The sequence below is a fragment of the Dipodomys ordii genome, unplaced genomic scaffold (genome assembly GCF_000151885.1).
Source record: "Dipodomys ordii isolate 6190 unplaced genomic scaffold, Dord_2.0 Scaffold32, whole genome shotgun sequence".
NCBI classification, from domain to species: domain Eukaryota; kingdom Metazoa; phylum Chordata; class Mammalia; order Rodentia; family Heteromyidae; genus Dipodomys; species Dipodomys ordii.
This window is the reverse complement of record NW_012267248.1, coordinates 5198898-5214338: the sequence shown is the minus strand read 5'-3', so window position 1 is coordinate 5214338 and position 15441 is coordinate 5198898. Positions and strand designations below refer to the sequence as shown.

Genomic DNA, 15441 nt, shown 5'->3' with positions numbered 1-15441 from the left:
GCCACAATTAGTGCACATGGAAGGTATATCCTAGTATGTATAATACAAAACACAGCTGCATGATGCTGCATAAAGCCCCTGGAAGGTGTTTTGTTTTCACTCTGTACGAGTCCACAGATGAACTTGATCTGGGCTGGAGCATGTGGCAGCATGGGCTCTCAGGTGGTAGGGATTTCAATGTCAAAACCTACAGCATTGGTTTACTTACCCTCTAAGAAAACAGTTCTTTTCACTGTTGTTATACCATAAGCTCCATTTCCTTTTTCAACTGTTTTTCTCTCTTAATTACAACAAATTTGTTTAGGTGAGCCGGGCACCAGTGGCTCACACCTGTAATCCTAGCTACTAAGGAGGCTGAGATCTGATGATCAAGTTCAAAGCCAGCCCAGGCAGGAAAGTCAGTGAGACTCCAATTAACCAACAGAAAACCAGAAGTGGCTCTGTGGCTCAAGTGGTAGAGTGCTAGCCTTTAGCTGAAGATCTGAAGGACAGCGCCCAGGCCCAGAGTTCAAGCCCCCCAACTAACCAAAACAAAAAAAAGAAAAAGAAAGAAAGTGCAGAGGTGAAACCCATTATTATTTTCAAAGTTCTACCATATTTTATAATGGGAATTTTTGGCACTTTGGGAGATTCCTGATTGGTTGAGATTACTTCAGATCTATTCTTTCCCTGATCCACCTTCATACATGACTCAAAAAGGAATTCAAACACAAAACAATATGAAAAGCTTTAATTTGTATTTTATATCAAGATTAAATATGGTGTTATAGCCTACATAATGGAACATAGTTTTATATTTCAGATTCTGAGAATCCTTGAGTTCCATACTTACCTCACAATAGAATAAGTCCCATTCATTTCAACAGGTTTAGGAAATGATGGTTAACCTAAGGCATGAAAAGAAATGGGATAATCAGAAAAAAACTAATCTGTCCATTAAATGAGAGTTGCCGATTTTCCACTTGGAAAAATCTATAATGATTGCATTTTTACCAGTAGTTAAATTTTTGGGATCCCTTAGCAGTACAACTTAGAAAAGCAAGCAGCTTGAGTGTGTATTTTACATAAATTCAGATTCCATTCATTGGTACTTTCTCTGTGCAGATATTGGCAACCATTTCCAAAACAGGCTGGTTTTTATCTTTAGTATGAAAGTGTTCAGAATAAAATGCTTTAAAAAAGGGCCTGTAAATAATCTATGCCACTATTTCTTGTGTTATGTCTTATTATCTGTGTTACTTCTTGATTTGGAATGCTCTGTTCTTAAAATATAAAGATCAGGGTTGCAGGTGTAGTTTAATGGAAACATGGTTACCTCACATACACAAAGGCTCTATGTCCCATCCCCAACACCTGGGGGTGGGAGGGGAATACAGGGGAGGGAACTGGACCAATCCTTGTGCTAACATCCACAGTATATCTCTACTGAATACATACTAGAGAGTCATAATCTGTACTGAAAGCAAACTAGAGCTGCAGCGTGAGGGCACCCTCCTCAGGACATCTTGGCAACTGTATCTTCCTATTATGAAATATGCTAGTTGCCTACAATACTTACAAGGCCACCACTTCTACCATAACCTAATGGAATATAGCATGTCATCTCCTCCTCACAGAGGCTTGACAAAAGTCAGCATTCTCATCCCTTCAGAAAACTTACCTGACATACTTTAGCAGCTGGCTGACTTCTGCTTATTTACTGTCAGGCCAAGTCATCCCAAAGTAAAGCAACCATTCAGATAGCCAGAAGGTGAAACATGGTGTACTCCCAAGCCACTTCAATACATGGTAGTATGAATTGGCTGTGAACCAAAGGCCTGAAGTAAGGTAGAGTCAGGTATTCTCTCACACCATCCTGTATATAGCACTGTAGTATAGTTGCCACCTCACCTGCCTCCCTGTGTCCCTTGTTCTGTTCTCACATTATAAGATTGATCTTTTTCCAAAGAAAGAATCAACTCAAAGCATCCCTCTCCTTCCTCCCTCCCTCCAGGAGCTTCATAGCACTCTGACAACAAAATCTGATGTGTCCATGAGGTCCTCTGAGACCCTCATCTACTCACATTACTCCCATTACCTTCTTGCCCTCTTTCATACTCTGTTCCCTTCTTAGCCTTTATCTCCTCTGCCTAAGGGATCCCTCCCTAGATTGCCTTGGATCTTCCTCTTTTCACTCAGATTTTATCACCTTATGAGGGCCTTCATGACCATATGATCTAAAACAGCTACCCTCCCATTGTTCATGACAGCACTTAGCAATGCCTAGTATAATTCTCTTCAATGCCTTCTTTTTTCCTATCATTGATAAGACAGGGCCATGACAGAACTGACCTTATGAGTAAGAGCAGGGTGGGGGTTCTAGGACCAACCTGCTTAGTTCTGCTAGTCTGACTTGGCTGGTCACCTATATGACCTTGACCACAATATTTAACCTCTCAGTGCCTAATGGAAAAAAGCAAGTAAGGATAACAGGATTATGGTGAGAATCAAGTAAGTTACTATTTTAAAGCTCCTGAAAAGATGTTGGCATATAGTAAGCCCTACACAAGTGCTTGCTCTGATTAGTATTCACTATATGTAGGTCAGCTCTGCCTAGAGCTAATACTCAGTAAGTATCTGTGGACTAACTGAATGAACACAGAGATCAAATACCTCACTTGAGGGGGCTTGTTAGCAAAGTTCTGTTGTCTTGATATACTTCAGAAGTCCCCTTTGAAGGATTTAACCACTCCTGAATGCTAGTACTGGTTTCTTCTTGCTTAGACTTCTTACTTTTGACTAGCTTCTTAGCAATCAATTACACTTTTTATTTTTCAGTTCTACACTCATGGTTTCCTTCCCTAGGTATTTATCAAATATTTACTCTGTGCCACATAATACGAATTGACTTTATAATGTCTTTGGACACAGAATTGGAATAGAATTGAGGTTCATCAAAACTTTACCTTTTTCATTTGTCTCTTTTGGTCTAGGTAACATCTATTCTTATATTTAATAGACTAGAATTAGAGTTTAACAATCATATCCTAGCTCTGCTTTCACTTGTGCCTATATAGATCAACTAAGCTTAGATCAAAGGACTGACCTGTGTTTAAAAGATAATAAAGCAGTCAGTGGTACTAGAGATGTGAGTATTATTCTTGAACTTGAATAAAAGCCCTCTGGAAGGCAACACACATTTATATACAATGAGCAGAATTGGATCTTAAGTGAACCCTGTATCTTTTTGATATATGGAATTTTTCAATATGAGTGAAAAATTCCCTAGCCCCCTTTTGAAGTTTAAGAAAGCAGAGCAATGAGAAAGGTTGTTTAGTTTTATAGCCAGGCCTTGGTTTGACATTCAGTTTTTTAGTCTGTTCAATATATAGCTCCTCTGCAGCTATAAAAAGACCTCTTCACACAAGAATCTAAAGTAATTTTCTTCCTATTTGCTTTTCCTAGGAATTCCAGTGAATGTTCAAGTCTGGGGCAGTAACATTCCCACAGTGATGCATCTCTATCAAAGGGATGTCTCTCATTTGATTAGATATTGTCCATTAAATTTGTGTGATGCCTCCAAGATTGACATGAATACAAGTTTCCATTTCCTTTCTAGAAGAAGTCTCCTTTGCCTCTGCTACTTTTGTGTACTACAGTAGTTATGTAGCATATTCTCATATGCAGAAAAGCTTATAAGGCTGTGTTAATACCATATATAGAAAACTTCTGCAGGAATTGCACCAGGGAATCTCCACTGTATTCCTCCATTCTTTCTAGTTACCACCACAGTTCACTCTAGAATTCATTGAAGGATTTACTATTAAATCTGCTACAGAAAGTACCTTTGTCTCATAGGCAGAGGTCTGCACAACAGCTGATCTCAGCTCAGAGCAACATTACTTCATGATCTGGGTGAGTCATTTCTTTTCCTAACTTAGCACATTCATAAAGAGACAATTGTATTTGATGAGGAAGCGGGTGGTGAAGTTGATGTTCCAATGATGTATGTCAGCATTGCTGTCTTATACTACTCTGTTAAGTTGTAAGATACATCATCTCTTTTCTCACAAAGGCAGTCTGTGAGACACTATTGTCCTTGTCTTGTAACTGAGAAAATTGAGGTTTTGGCATGTTTGAGTGGTTCTCCACGGACACACAATTAAGAGGAGGGCCGCCTGCATCTTTTCTCACTTGAGAGCCAGCTCTCAGAAGAGGATTCACACTGTGGGCTGCTGTACCTCACAAAAGGCAAACAAGACACTGAAGATGAGGGAAGGCAGCAAGACATGTGTTTCCTTTTCATAAGTGTTTGTTTAAACTCTTATTAGAAGGTAGCACCCTCTGTAGGCTCACAAATAGTTTGATTTCTAGAGACCAGGCGCCTTTATCCTTTCTCAAAAAAAACTCTGCCTTGAAAAGAAAAAGAAAAACCTCTCTGAAAATGTTAAAGTTCAGCCACCTTATTTAAGAAATGTTTGCTCAGAATCTCCCCCACAGATCTGAAGGTTGCAGCTCAATTGTGCTTTTCTTGACAAGCAATCACTGGAGGACCCTTCAGTGGCAACCTTTTGATGCCTCACTGCTTAGCTTGTTCTTTCAAATAATCAGAATTGACACCAGTGCTCATGCAGATCTTCCTGCAAGATGACAAAGGAGCAGTGTCACAGATCTTAGAGAGGGCAACAAAAGAGGCTCCTCTTGCTTATGTTAATTTGTATTTCTGGGAGTTGGCAGGGAGGAACTGATCTTTGTGCCCACTAGGTATATGAGGAAATACACTCATTTTTCTGAGCACTTACTCTCTGCAATTGAATTTTCTTTCCAAATTAATGAATATTACCTGCATGTATATCTGAAGGATAGTGTTCTTAGTGCTGTTGGAGATGCTTCTACAAATTATACATCTTTTGGTCTAAAAAACTGAGTATGTCTTTGTTTCCCCTGAGACATACTAGGAAGGGCAGATACGAAGAGAAAAATGTTTTTCAGCAAGATATACCTCAGTAGCTGTCTTTCCTTGGTATTTAATCAAGGGATATCCATGATATTAAATATCCATGATATTTGACATTTAATCTCTCTAAAAGCATTTATCTAATGTTATTCTCTTTGCCATGTGGTAGATTGAACCCTAGGCCTTGTATATGCTAGGCAAGTAGTCTACCGTTGAGCTGCATCCCTAGATCTATCATGCTTAAATTGTTACTTTTGTACTTGATGTGAATTTTGAATACCAGTGTCAGTTAATACATCACAAATGTTATATCATTCTCCATCTGGTAATTAAGACATTCATTTCAAATATTGATCAGTTCTAAATAACAAATGAGCTTCAAAACTTCTCTAAGATGTACATGGTGATCTTAGTTTTGACATAGAAGTAAATAAGTTGAAAGTATTTTCCTTTTTTTCAAATATTTTTACTTCATATTGCCCTAGAAGTAATTTTCACTTATTTTCTGTTCAGTGGAAGGAAAAGACGGCAACTCATACTAAGTTGCTAGGATTTCCCTTCACAATCTGCCCTGAGTTAGTACAGTGTAGCAGTACCAGGAAATCTCTGGCTCCCTCTTAAGTCGAACCTGTAAAAAGTAAGGAATTGGGCACATAGATTTCCAAGACTCCTCATAGTGTAAGATTAATGAATTATCTGTCCCAAATGACCTAAATTGAGTAAGTGAATAGAGATTAGATATAGGTTTAATTTCAACAGGTTATGTCCTTTTTCACACATAAATGAGTGCATTCTAGATTGATCTAAGCAAGCCATAGATCAGTAAGTACTCATTCCCTAACTTGTACCCAGGACCTCAGGTAAAACTGATTGCTCTTGGCCCACAGATGGTTTAAATAATACCAAGTTAAGGTGGGTGGGAAATTAGGAAAAAAAAATCAAGACGTTGAGGTAGCCCATTTCCCATTTTGGGAAAGTCCAGGGAAACAAGCAATCAGCATCCAAAGAAAAACAATTTGCTAAATCAGATTCCATGTTCCTTTCCATGCCCACATCATCCTTCATCAACTTCTTGGGATAGCATATGAAGTTTATATTCCTCCATAAAGAAGTTAGAAGTTTGGGTTGTAACCGGGCACCAGTGCCTCACACCTGTAATCCTAGCTACTCAAGAAGCTGAGATCTGAGAATTGAGGCAAAAAGCCAGCTCAGGCAAAAAGTCCATAAGACACTGATCTCCAGTAAACTACTGAGAAAAGGCCAGAAGTAACACTGTAGTTCACGTGGTAGTGTGCTAACCTTGAGAACAAAAGACTCATGGACAGCAACCAGGCTCTGAGTTCAAGCCTCAGGACCAGCAAAAAAAAAAAAAAAAAAAATGAAAGATGGAGCATTATTAGACAAGGAACCAAATACTACATACTGAGCCTGGCTCCCCTTGCCTCACAATTTATGTCTTTGGAGCCTCATGGAATACAGATGGCTTAAACACACAGATCGTCAACATAACCTCACCTTTGAGAGAATTCTATGTAAATTCAAACATGCCTGAGAATTATATGAAAAATCACATGGATTAATGTTTTTGCAACGATACTTTGCTTACACAAATCTATCAAAAATTCAGATTTTCAATGAAAGTATAATCAGAGATAAAGAGCCTATAGAAACGGATTCAAATTGTGGCCATTTATTGACTACAGAAAAGAAAAAGGTTCACTTTTATTGACTTCCCACTATATACCAGTGGAGCAGACATGAGACATTCACTATACTCTATCCTTCTCTGTAGGACCTCATTCTACAGGTGAAAAAACTGAAGTTTGGGGAAGTTCAGAACCAGCTCAGACAGATGAAGTTTGAGGTGCATCACCATGCCATGTTGCCTCGTGGTAGAATCTTATTTTTTGAGTGTTTTTTTTTTAATCTTGTAGGGGTTTTTTTTATTTGTTTTGTTTTGTGCTAGAGATGAAACCCCAGGTCTTGCATAGACTGGGCAAGCATTGTATTACTGAGTTACTCCCCCATACTCTTATGTTATATTTTTTTGTTTGTTTTCCATTCCTGGGGCTTGAACTCAGGACCCAGGCACTGTCCTTGAGCTTCTTTTGCTCAAAGCTAGCACTCTACCACTTGAGCCATAGCGCCACTTCTGGCTTTTTTCTGTTTATGTGGTACTGAGGAATCAAACATAGGGCTTCATGCATGCTAGGCAAGCACTCTACCACTAAGCTACATTCCTAACCCTATTTCATTTTAATAGAATTAATTTTATAAAACTTAGAATTAAATAGACTTTATAACTTTAGCCAATCCTTTCCACTGCGAGCCAGCAACTTACTCAGAATCAGTGGGTCTCTGAATAAGGTACTAACTCCTGACTGCATCTTCCCTGTGACCCTCAGACAGAGCACTGCTAGTGGGATCAGAAAGATAAGATTTTCCTCCTACAGCAGCAAACACAATAATTAGATTAGCCAGAATACCAGTCATTGAGCTGAACAAAAAGCTACAAAGATTATTTCTTACTGGTGAAATAATTCACTCAAAGAAAAGAAGAGAGCATGAGCAAGTCAACTCACAGTTGATGTTAATGGATTCAGCATATTTTTAGGCCAACATCAGGGATCTAAAGTTTTTGTGTACACAAGAAAAAGCATGCAAGAAAGAGCTCCCACAAACTTGCACTCCCACAACCCTTTATTAAAGTACACAGGACCAGCTTTTACCTGATTGCTATTCGTCTTCCTTACTGGTAAACTAAAGGAAGACTAGCCTATTCCATATCAACTACATTTTTTCAGATCCTTTAGATCCTATACAAGTCAAGTTTTTCATTACTTGAACACACTGTAACATTTGGAAAAAAGAACTATAACTAGCTTGCTTCTAAACAATCATAATACATTTTTCCCAAGAAAAGAAAGAAAAATCAGTCTTAACTTTAAAATATTTGGTTGTAGTATACATGACATTAAATTCAACTTTATAGTTTGTACTGCCTCATTGGAAGGACCAAAGACTCTCGGGCCTTTAATAATATCTTCAAAGATGAGACTTTTCACCTTAAGCCAGCAATTCTCAGCCTTGACTGCCTTAGGACCACCTGGGTACTTTTGCAAATCCCAGTGACCTTCCTACTCCATATCGATTGAATGTGAATCTCTAAGGAAGACTCAGGCATCAGGATGTCTGAAGCTCTCCAGGAGATTACAGAGTGCAGCTACTATGAGACCAGTAACTTACACTAAGCTGAGAAGGAACCCTGAGTAAATCCATTAGGACTATCACCCCTACACTAAGAGCCTGCTTTCTAATGGGCAGGTTGTCTTTGATGTCCTAATGACCATCTGCAATCTCTAGGATGGGCAGAACTAAACCTTTGTTCCACTGATTAATTTTATTTTGTTAGCTTTTACAGAGATACAGACTTCTATTTTAATAAATTAAGTAAATTCATTTCAACTGAAAATTTTATTTTCTTTCACCCAGTAGGAAACTACTGATAACACTCTTGAGTTCAGGGTGATACTTCCAGACAATCTGTCTTTCTTTTTTCCTTCTGTCTTTCCTTTCTTTCTTTCTGCCTTTCTTTTGCTTTCTTTCCTTCTTTCTTTCAATTTTTAGCATCAATTAGTTATGGAAGGGGGCTTCATTTTAACATGTCCATGAGTCCTGGTCAGTGTTACCTCCTCCGTCATTCCCTCCACTACTCTCCTTTCTAAACCCATCTCAACAAGCTTTTTCGCTCTGTATTCATTTGTGTACATTAAGTATTTTTAGCATATTTGCCCTTTTTCACTCTCCCCAATTACCTGTTCGTCTTCCACTCACAGTACCTTCTCCTCAGAAAGGACATAATTCAACTCCATAACATCATTTTTATTGAAGTGCATATTGTTTCACCGTGGTATTTCATACATGCATATATTGTACTTTAATCAGGCTGGTCATACGTATGTATGTATACTTTTTTAAGTCTACAATACTTATATGATAGGAAACATGAGCTTAATCCTTCTAAACCTGCTTCATTTAATATGATGGTTTCCAGATTCATTTCCCTGCAAATAACATAATTTTATTCTTCCATTTCATTTTACTCCCTTGTGAATATATACCATTCATCATCTGGGCAATTTTAAATGCTTAACAGTAGTATTACTACTTTTAGTTTTTTGGGTCTTTTTTTTTTTAAGGAATCTCCTTAATGACTGCCCTAGTTCTGTAGTAGTTGCACTAATGTATGCTTTCTCCAAGATTGTATAATGTTTCCTTTTTCCTCACATCTTCAACTTTTTTTGTTGCTTATTTTCTTGATGATGGCCATTCTGATTAGAGTGATATGGAATCTCAGTGCTGTTTTGAGTCACATTTTTGTGTTAAGATATTGAGCATTTCTACAAGTATTCTTTGGCCATCTTTACTCCTCTTTCAAGAAGTGTGCTTTTAGTTCATTTGCCGGCTTATTAGCTGAGTTAATGTTTAACTTCCTCTGGTTTTACTACCTTGTTGATGTATTGATTCCTTATCCCAGTCTGTATTCTATTTAGCCTACTGACTTCTTCATTTGTTGTATAGAAGCTTTTTAACTTAGTGCTGCTTAGTTTGTTTGTACTCATTTATATTTGCTGAGCTACTTGAGTTCTTTTCAGGGAGTTACTGTCTATACCAGTAATTGTAGTACTTTTGCTACTCTATCCTCTAGTAATTTCAGTTTCAGGACTTAAAGATTCCTGATTAACTTTGAATTTATCTGTATCTGAGTATTCAGTTTTCCATCACTGTTTGGAGAAACTGTCTTGTTTCCAAAATATATCTTAGGCTCTCATCAAAATCATATGGCTAGGATACATGGATTCATTTCTGGGTCTTCTAATCTGTTCCACCAGTCTTGGAGTCTTTTTTTGTGTCGTGGGGTTTTAACCCTGGACCTAGGCACTATCCCTTCACTCTTCAGCTCAAGGTGAGCATCTACCACTTGAGCCACTATGCCATTTCTGGTTTTTCTGGTGGTTCATGGGAAATAAGAATCTCACAGCCTTTCCTACTTGAGCTGACTTTGAACCATGATCCTCATATCACAGCCTCCTGAGTAGCTAGGATTATAGGCATGAGCCACCAGCACCAGGTTTGGAGTCTGTATTTATGCTAGTACAAAGCTACTTTTGTTATTGTCACACGGTGGTATAATTTTCGGCCTTGTATTGTGATACTTCCAGCATTACTTTTTGTAATTGTTGTTCAAAATTTCTTCGGTTGTTTAGGACTTTGTGTGCTATTTTATGAATTTTAGAATTCTTCTATTTCTGTGAATAACTATACTGGGATCATTGAATACATAGATTAGTCAGTATGACTTTTATGATACTATTTCTGACCATCAGTGAGTATAGGAAGTCTTTCCATCTTCTAGTGTCTTCTTCAGTTTCTTTCTACAGGGTTTTATAGGTTTCATTGTTGAGATTTTTCACTCCCTTGGCCTATGTTTATTCCTAAGTATTTTTTAGCTATTATAAATGGAATTGTTCTTACAATTTTTTTCTCATCCAGTTCATTGTTGAGTGTACAGAAAAGGTACTGGTGTGTGAGTGTGTGTCTGTGTGTCTGTGTCTGTGTGTCTGTGTGCTAATTTTGTATCCTGCTATATTGCTGACAGTTTGTCAAGATCTAGGAACATGTGGTAGAATTGTATCATGTACAAATATGGAAAATTTATTTTTTCCATTCATATTTGGATCCCCTTTATTTCTCCCTTGCCTTAGTACTCTGGCTAGGAATTCTAGTACTATAGTGATTGAGTGGAAAGAGTAGATACTTGTCTCATTCCTAATTTAAGAGAAAATAGATTCATTTTTTCCTTATTAATATAATATTGGCTATTGGTTTGTCAAATATAACTTTTAGTATGATCAGATACATTCATTCTATTCCAATTTTCATCAGATTTTTTGTCATAAAAGGATGTTGAACTGTCAGAGGCCTTCTGCAGCAGAAGACCTTGTCTATTCCTGATCTTGTTTACCTATTGTATTACATTTATTGATTTGCCTACACTGAATCAAACTTTGCATATGTGGCATGAAACCAGTTTCATCATGATTAGTTCCTAGGCTTTTCTTTGTTGGGACATTCTTTATTACTGCTTCAATCTCATTGCTTACAATAGATCTATTGAAGTAGTTATTATCTTGGTTTAATTTTGGTAGATTGAGTTTATATAGAAATACATCTATTTCTTCTAGATTTTCCAGTTTGAGTATATATTTTCATTATATTTCTTCAAGATATTCTGGTTTTCACTTTTTATTTATTTATTGTCATGTCCCCATTTTCATCCCTAATTTTATTTGTGTCATTTCTGTTCTCCTTGTGGTCAGATTGGCTAAGCATTTGTCAATTTACTTAGCTGTTTGAAGAACTAGCTTTTGTTTCATTGATCCTTGTATAGTTTATTTGTTTTTAGAAACCTATATTATTAGTTTCTGTCTTAATCTTTATTATTTCCATCTGCTAGTGCAGGGTTTGGCTAGTTCTCACTTGTCTTCATTAGGGTATTTGATATGTCTGGTTGTTGGATTTTTATAGGTTTTTTTTTAAAGTGGGCACTCATAGCTATAAGGCTTTCTTTTTGTGACTATCTTTGCTGTATCCCAAAGATTTTCATTGGTTATATTTTCATTTTCATTGGATTCTGTGAACTTCTGGATTCCTTGTCTTAATTTCTTCAATAAAGAGCATATGGAACACTTCACAATTTCACAGGGGCCATGCTATTCCTCCCTGTATTGTTATGATTGTAGTATATATGCTGCCAAAATAAGCACCAGACAGTACTTTTAACAGCAAGCAAAATAACAAGATGTAGTGTCAAAAAGGATATCAAAGATGTGTCCTCAAGAATGGAGTCTTTATCTCATGGAGAAGTTATTCAATATTCTATGGGGAATATTTTTACTAGTACTACTGTGTATATGCTATGATATAAATTATAGGTTTTCTATCCTGTACTCTGGGAACAAGTTTGTCACATAAACCATAACAACAAGAATATCCAGTGCCCTGTGTCTTCATAGGAAGTATTTTCTAAATGTAGGTGAAATTAAGATAGCCATACATTTTGTCTCCTAGCAGAGGAATATGTAGGAAGAAAAGAAGATGGATTACTAGCTATATACCAGAAAAGTAAAATTTTTTCAAGATTATTATGAGTATGTTCTATATTGTGGTCTGTTCTGAAACTATCCACAGCTGTTAGCTATGTACATTATTCTCGGAATCAAGTCTAAGATTACCTTGAGAACAGTGAGGAATCTTGGGAACAGTGCCTTTGGGGAGCCAAACCTGAGACAAGCACAAATGCACTGAGCCAAATGTTCGAACACCCGAAGGAACGATATGTTCAGGGCTTAAGTTAGAATGGATTGGCCAAACCAGTGTTTGGCAAGCTTTTTCTAAGGAAACTGCCTAGAAATTTCATGCTCTGATTTCTCTTAACTTTAATACTACTGAATTTCTAGTTCACTGATGAAAATCTCTACGATAATTTCAGTCTTGTAATGAAGAAAACACTGCTATGTTAATATCACAAGAGTATGTTTTTCACAACTTATTTGAATACTTTTAACAGTTTTTATTGAAATATAATTCACATTCAGTTGATAAACTCGGTTGGTAAACATCTGACTTGTTTCTACTTCTTTGCTCTTACAAATGCTGTTGTTGTGTACATTTATGTACAAGTTTCTGTATAGTTTTCTGGAAACAGTTTTATTTCTCTTGAGTATATACCTAGTAATAGAATTATCAGGTCATGTAAAACTATGTTTTTACTTTTTGAGAGACTGCCAGTCTGTTTCCCAAAATGACTCCACCAACACTATTATTTGCAGCAGCATATAAGGCTGCTAATATAACTCTGATGTCTTATACCATATCTCCTTTCTGAAATTTCAGTTTCAGTTTTTTTCACTCAAAATGTTGGCCTGTATGCCTAAGAGATATTCACACTTGAAATCCATCTTGACCAAAGCTGAATTATTATATATCTCTTTCTCCCTCCTCCCTTCTCCCCTTCTTCCTCCCCCCTCCCCGCCCCAGGGTCTCGCACTTGCTGGGGCAAGTTCTCTGCCACTTGAGCTATGTCCGCGGCCCTTTTGTTTTTATTTAGAAATGGGATCTTGCTTACCACTTCAGATGTCTTTAAACTTTCGATCCTCCTACTTTTGCCTCCCTAGTAGCTGGGGTTGTAGATATGTACCACCACACCTGGTTTTAATTCCCTTTTTGAACAAATTCTATTTTCTCAATAACTTAGACCTGTACCCTTTCCCCTACACATAGATAATGAACTTTGATCATGTTATTTATGTGAAAATAAATTTAACACTGTTTAGGTTTTCCAAAACACAGAGCACTACAAATATTAAAGTATATCCTAGTAAGTTATTCTGAAAACCCTTTTTCTTTATGTTCTGGAGTGGTAGATGGACATCAATTAATAATCAGAAAGCACTAGCCCTAGCCCTTGGCCTACCCGTTAACTAAGTCAATGTATCATGTTCTTTGATCCCTCTTAAATACTTTCCTTGCCTACTTTCTATGAATCTCCAATGAGCTGTGTTTTTCTATAGCCTATTAGTGCTGTTAGAAATTCCTGTTAAACACTTGCTTATCTGTTTAAATAATTTCGTATCTAATGTGAAAGCACCCTTTGTTTCCTGGCAGCCTAATTTCTTCTCTGTTTGTAGTAGCTCAATGTGTATTGATGGGCATTACTATCTAACTGCTGTGTCAGAACACATTGGAGCACTCATCAGTCTTGTGCTTTTTTTTTAATTGACATCAATAATATGTTTACATTTATCAATACCTCCTAATTGCCAGGTTATAACAGTGAAACTTGTATAATAAATCATGGCCACAGATAATTTCAGACATTAGGACCTAAGATTCCTGCCAGTTTTGTTGATATATTGTAAATGGGTTTTATGAGATTTTTTTTTCTTCTGAGAATAGAGAACCTGCACAAGAGACATAGAGCTGAGTCAGTGTCATCATATAACATTTAAGGTAAAGAGCCAAATTATTCCAATGGAAATAGAAGAAAGCTATTTTCAAAGCCAGGACAATATATTCCCATAAAGTTCAGTGTCACCATCCAGATTAGTAAAAATACATCTTCCCTGAGAGTGATTTGCTGGGCCAGGCTTCTCTTGAGGAGAGAATCCAGAGACAAAAGAACAGTGTGCCCTAGAAAGAAGGGAATGTTGCCTATCACTTTCACAGGAATATCTGGGAGGAGGCATGTAAGTAACTTGCCTACAGTCAAACAGTGACTTCATTGGACTAGACCTCAGACACAATGTTATCTGAGTCCATCGTGGTTAGACTCTTGATTTTATTTAACACTGCTTAACCAGGAGAAGGACATTCTGAATCATCTTTTGACTTGGGGCATTCAGCCTGATTTTATTTGGTTTTGTTTGGTGTTGCTTTTTTTGTGGATTTTTTTTAATCCATGATCTGTTCATGATCTGTAATCTTTAATGTAGAATTCCCCTGAAGATTTTGTTGTCTTTCATGACATTAATATATTTAGTCCACAATGTTCCCCATTCTGAATTTGTCATATCGTTCTCTGATGTGTTCTTTCAGTAACACCTGGCTGGAAACAGTCTAGGTAGTTTGCATTCTTCCCATTGCATAATTAGGTCCACAATGTCATTTCTACCATTATAGGTTCATAGTAAAATTGGTCATTTGTTAGAATTGACCAGATAGTCCCACTGCAAACATTGTATTTCTCATTACAATTAATAATCTATAATTAATAAATAATCCCTTTACCAGTAGTTTTCAGATCCATTAAAATGAATTATCTGAATCATTTCTTACATTAGTGTCACAAAAAAGTTATTTTCTCATATCAACTAGTTGACTTCTGCAAAACACAGTGAAGCCCACTTTTAATGAAAATAAAGCTTTCTCAGACTTCCTTGAATCAGATCATTCTATAGCTCCAGGCACTGGATTTAATTCTAATAAACAGACTTTTCTGTGATGTTGATAAATATTTAAAATCAACATTTGTCATGTTTTCATTTTATAAGGATAGAGAGAATATTTTATGTTTGCAATTTGTTCCTTCAGTGTCTCTTGTAATCCTGTGATCAGTTCACCTCTTATAATCAATTTTACCTTGCTATAACCAAAGCTCAAATAACTGTAAGGTTATGCAGTTTTCAAAATCACACTTTGATTTCCAGGTATCAGTGTCTCACATCAGTAATCCTAGCTACTCAGGATGCTGAGATCTAAGGACTGCAGTTCAAAGCCAACACAAGCAATAAAGTCCATGAGACTCTTTAGCTCCAATAAACTACTCTGAAAAAGCCAGAAGTGGTGCTGTGGCTCAAGTGGTAGAGCACTAGCCTTGAGCACAGACTGGCTCAAGGATAGAGCCCAGGCTCTGAGTTTCAAGCCCTAGGACCGGCAAGAAAAGG

The 15441-nt window shown here is 37.0% G+C and overlaps 1 protein-coding gene across 2 annotated transcripts in view; it reads left to right on the top strand.

Annotated features, from left to right (window-relative positions):
• The window catches only part of Lyrm4 (LYR motif containing 4), a 107219-nt gene that overhangs the window by 33723 nt on the left and 58055 nt on the right, over positions 1–15441 (top strand). Inside the window, exon 3 of one of the 2 annotated variants that reach the window (XM_013016734.1) lies at positions 3445–4883. The exons of the other annotated variant lie outside the window; for it this stretch is intronic. Within the exon in view, the coding sequence (XP_012872188.1) occupies positions 3445–3456 (12 nt within the window). The 3' untranslated portion in view covers positions 3457–4883. Of the gene's footprint in view, positions 1–3444; positions 4884–15441 lie in introns of those variants that run through there. 2 annotated transcript variants of the gene reach the window in all.